Source organism: Argiope bruennichi, chromosome 9 (genome assembly GCF_947563725.1).
Source record: "Argiope bruennichi chromosome 9, qqArgBrue1.1, whole genome shotgun sequence".
Lineage (NCBI taxonomy): Eukaryota > Metazoa > Arthropoda > Arachnida > Araneae > Araneidae > Argiope > Argiope bruennichi.
Window position 1 is genome coordinate 64,494,086 of NC_079159.1, and position 5,209 is coordinate 64,499,294.

At 33.0% G+C, this 5,209-nt stretch overlaps 1 protein-coding gene across 1 annotated transcript; it reads left to right on the forward strand.

The window, feature by feature from the left end:
* Positions 1-2,525: 2,525 nt before the first annotated feature.
* Positions 2,526-3,650, forward strand: LOC129984967 (uncharacterized). Its single transcript, XM_056094906.1, has one exon. The coding sequence runs from the start codon at positions 2,526-2,528 to the stop codon at positions 3,648-3,650; it is 1,125 nt and encodes a 374-aa protein (XP_055950881.1).
* Positions 3,651-5,209: the final 1,559 nt, after the last annotated feature.

The window sequence follows — 5,209 nt, forward strand, 5'->3', positions numbered from 1 at the left end:
GAATCGCAAGCTTTATATAAAACAGAAATTAGAAAAATCGGTGCAGGGATTATGGTTGAGAATTCAGGTCAGGTTCTGTTCCCATACAGATTTCACTCGAAATTAAATGGTTTTGAGAAACAAAGAACTTTGATATTTAGAAGTCTTGAGAAGTCATATAAATTAAAAATTATATATATATATATATATATATATATATATATATATATATATATATATATATATATCATAAAGTAAAAAAAATCTGTTCAGTGAAAAATAATATCTTCTTCGACAGAAGCATAATTACTTTGAAAAAATCTTCATGGACGTGTGGAAAAAAAATGCCGAATAATAAAAAAGTGTAAATTAAAAACAAGGGAAATTTGTTTCATTTTTAAACCATATAAACATAGACGAAGTAAATTAAAAAAATGTTGTGTAGTAAAAGATGTAAATATTTTTAAAATTATTTTGAAGAACTGAAGAGTGTCAATAAAAAGAAAACTATCTTCTTTTTTGCTTTTGAAACTTAATAATCCTGTCAAATAAGATAATTTGATAAAAACAACATTTAAGAGTATGTGTTTTTTTATGTTAGTGAAATGCAGATATTTTTTAACTTATTTCTTATTGTTACCGCCTTGTTGGCGCCTTTTGTAAGGAATGTAGCAAACCTACGCTGACTTTTCTTCAGCGATAAAATTATTGTAACCCTGCTGACATGGGATCAGTTTGAAAAACAGTTTCGTACTGAGGAGTTCGTTGCGGGGTCGTTGCACCTCGATGAAATAAAAAGTTGGCTTTCGAATTGTCGTTTGATTTTTAAAAGAATACAGTCCACTTATTAAAAAATTTAAATGAACCAGCTTAACTTATGGTAAATTCGTACCATAAAATTGGGTCCGCTCGCGGAATTTGAATTTTAATTAAATTTCGATTTGAATAGTAAATAATAATGGAGAAAGACATTACTTCGTTAAATAGGACTCGTGGTGGAATCAAGGCGCAAATAACTAGACTATTAACGTCAATAAAGGATCAGCAGTTTGAGGATGTTGAAATAGAAGAAATTGAAGTCAAGTTGGATAAAGTGTGTAAATTAAATCAACAGTTTGAACTTTTAAGACAAGACTACTACAAAGTTGTGAAAAGAGATGACGATTTAGTGGAAATTGAAAATAGCTTCGAGGATATCGACTCGGATCTCCTAAAATTGGAGGTAAGCTTGAAAAAACTTTTTAATAATTGCATGCATAAAAATGGGAATGCAAAAATTAATAAATCTAATGATGTTAATATCAAGCTGCCAGAAATCCCATTACCAAAATTCTCGGGTAATTTTGAGGAATGGGACATTTTTAAAGCTCAATTTGATTCGTTAATTTCTTCTAACAAACAACTTTCAGAGTCGCAAAAGCTTTATTATTTACAATCATGCTTAGTTGGAAGTGCGGCTCGGATGATATCGAATGACGATACATTTCATTCCTTATTGAAAGCTTTGGAAGATAGATTTGATAATAAAAGACTTATTATTAATACTCACATTAATGAAATATTTTCGATTGAAAAGTTGCACAATGAAAGTGCCAAAGATTTAAGATCATTAGTTGATCAATTACATAAACATTTAAGAGTTCTAAAATTATTGGATTTAGATTTGGATAAACTAAGTGAAGCTATGTTGATTAACATTGTTATGCAGAAATTGGATAAAGAATCGCGTAAACAATTTGAAATGACTTTGACGTCAAATGAGCTAACTGATTGGAATACCTTTATAAAATTTATTGAAAAAGATGTCAAATTTTAGAAAATTTGCAAAGTAATATCGTTCAACCACCAAAATCGAAATTTATTTCCCAAAGTTCTAAATCTCGTACTTTGGTAACAAAGGTAAATGACACTTCATCAAAGTGTCCTGTTTGTCGTCTACCAGCAAATCATCCTATCTATAAATGCAAAAGTTTTCTTGATTTAAATGCTGTGGAACGTTTTAATATGGTTAAAAACTCTCTCTGTGTGTGTTGTGCTTAAAACCAGGGCACAGATAAGCCTTTTGTCGCCAATCTAAGTACTTGTGTCACATCTGCAATGGTAATCATAATTATCTTTTGCACAGACATAACAAACCTTCGATCGGAGGAGAAAATGTTACTCATTCCGAAGCAATTCCTTCGGAGCCGAGGACTGATTTATCCCCCACAGATGTGACCTTGGCCGATTCACAGCATACTTCCTCTGCCTGCTTACTTATAAAAAATAAAAGCGTTCTACTTCCAACTGCAATAGTACTTATTCAAAATATTTATGGCCACTTCTCGAGGGCTAGAGTAATACTAGATAGTGCTTCTCAGGCAAATTTTGTAACAAAGCAGTTTGCTGACAGCGCGAATTTGCGAAAACAAAAAATAAATACATCGGTTTCTGGATTGGGAGGAATTTCTACTTCGATTGAATATGAGGCTGTTGCAAATATAGCCAATTGTAATGGATCTTTCTTTTTATCACAAACCTTTTTTGTAATAGATAAAATTACGGATATGGTTCCGGCAACAAATGTTAATTTAGAGAATTTAGAAATTCCACAGGTTATGTTTGGTGATCCGGAATTTACACGGAGTTCCAAAATCGATACCCTTTTGGAGGCTGAAACCTTCTTTGAAATTGTTAAGGGTGAACAAATACGTTCATCTCTAAATTCATTAATATTTCAAAATACTGTATTTGGTTATGTCGCTGGTGGCTATGTAAATACAAATAATCAGGAGCCATGTACTAATTTATGTACTTTAGTTTCTCGAAATGAAAATATTGAAAAAGTAATCGAAAAATTCTGGTTAGTGGAAAATATTAGTGAAGAAAATACTATTCTTAGTAGTGAAGAAGAGTTTTGCGAGGCTCATTTTAAAGAAACCCACACCAGAAATAAGGATGGTCGATTCGTAGTTAAAATGCCGTTGAAAGAAGGTTTGTTGGGTGATTCTAAAGCCTTAGCCAAAGTTAGACTTAACCAAACAGTTAAGCGATTGCATAAGAATCCCATGATGCAAAATTTATATAAGGAATTTATTGCAGAATATGAAAGTTTGGGTCATATGGGAAAAGTGAATAATGACATGTGTGAAGGATCTTATTATTTGCCGCATCATGGAGTTTATAAACCTGAAAACTCAACCACAAAATTAAGGGTTGCATTTAATGCCAGTGCCCCTAGTACATCGGGACAAAGTTTAAATGATTTGCTTCTTGCCGGTGCAGTGAAAGAAAATATTTTTGAAATAATGACTAGATTTAGGACTTATAAATACGCATTTACGGCAGATATTAAGAAGATGTACCGTCAAATATTAATCGATGAATCACAGAGAAATCTGCTAAAAATATTATGGAAGGATAATATGAATGAGTCTCCGACTACTTATCGCCTTAACGCTGTCACTTACGGCACAAAATCGGCTCCATTTTTGGCCATTCGTTGTTTGAAGCAACTCGCTTTGGATGAAGCGAAAAAATTTCCGTTAGCTTCGCAAGTTACACTAACAGACGTGTATATGGACGATTTCGTCTCGGGTGCTGCTACTTTAGAAGCAGGAATACCTTTGATACCAGGAATTACAAAGGCAGTTGATACAAATGCTGCAAACTTGTGGCATGGAGCTTCATAAATGGACTTCAAATTCCTCTGAACTCATAAATAATAGCTTTGAGGATACTAACCAACAATATTTTCTTGTTGATCGACATTCTTCAGTAAAAGCTTTGGGTCTGAATTGGCAACCAAAAGAAGATTATTTTCTCTTTAAGGTAGACTTAAAGATCAAGCCTTTCTACACTAAAAGAGACGTGTTGTCAGTTATCGCGCGTTTGTATGATCCATTAGGTTTCGTTGGTCCTGTTATCACAAAGGCCAAAATTTTTATGCAAAAATTATGGATCCAACAATTGAACTGAAAAGATACTTTCCCTCAATCAATTCAGCCAGAATGGTCAAATTTTATGACATCGTTGAAAATCATCGAAAATCTCAAAATTCCTAGACATATCTTGACAGAATCTTATGAAAGAACTGTTATAGTAGGTTATGCTGATGCTTCTGAAGCTGCTTTCGGAGCGGTAGTTTATATGAAAACTATTATGGAAGATGGCACAGCTGTCAATAAACTTATTGCCAGTAAATCAAGAGTCGCTCCCATTAAAGTAATTTCGATCCCTCGTTTGGAGTTGTCAGCGTGTCTGCTTCTCTCGCAGTTGATAGAGGGAATTCGTCCTTCTCTTCATATGCTAATCAATGAAATAATCTGTTACACAGATTCAACAATTGCACTTGCCTGGATAAAGACACCTTCATATAAACTAAAAACTTTTGTTGCTACTCGGGTATCAAAGATACAAACTCTAACAGAAAACTTCCAGTGGAAACATATTTCTTCCCAACTGAATCCTGCTGATGTAATATCTAGAGGTTTGAACCCTCATGAACTCTTAACCAACGACTTATGGTGGTGTGGTCCTGACTATTTACCGGACTCTAAAAATTATTCTAGTGTTGAACTTGATGAGTCTGCAATTTCAGATGAACAATATCTGACTGAACTTAAATCACAGTCAAACATTAGTTTATCTTCTCTAAATAATATTTCATTTCTTGAGGATTTTTTAGCCATAAGTAATGACTATGTTAAATTAATTCGAGTATTTAGTTTTATTTGTAGGTTTTTATTCAATATTAAGAATAAAACAAAAATTACCGGTCCAATCACAAATAGTGAATTGGAAAGAGCAAAAAAGAAATTAATGGAGATTATTCAGGTAAGTGAATTTTATAAAGAGATAAAGGCCCTAAAAAACGGAGAAACTTTGAAGAAGGGTCCTATAAGTCACTTAAATGCGTTTTTAGATGCAAACAATTTGTTAAGAGTAGGTGGTAGATTGGTTCATGCAGATGTTAGTTATAATCATAAACATCAGATAATACTGCCTAAAAAGCACAAAATTACCACTTTAATTTTCCAGTATTATCACTTAAAGAACTTTCACGCAGGACCTCAATCATTATTACATTTTGTTCGGCAAGAATTTTGGTCCATTGGAGGCAAAAATATCGCAAGAAAGGTTGTGCGCAACTGTATAACTTGTTTTAGGTGCAAACCTACTTCCTTAGACCAATTAATGGGGAATTTACCTCCAGAGCGAGTAAATCCCAACCCTGTATTTTTTAACACAG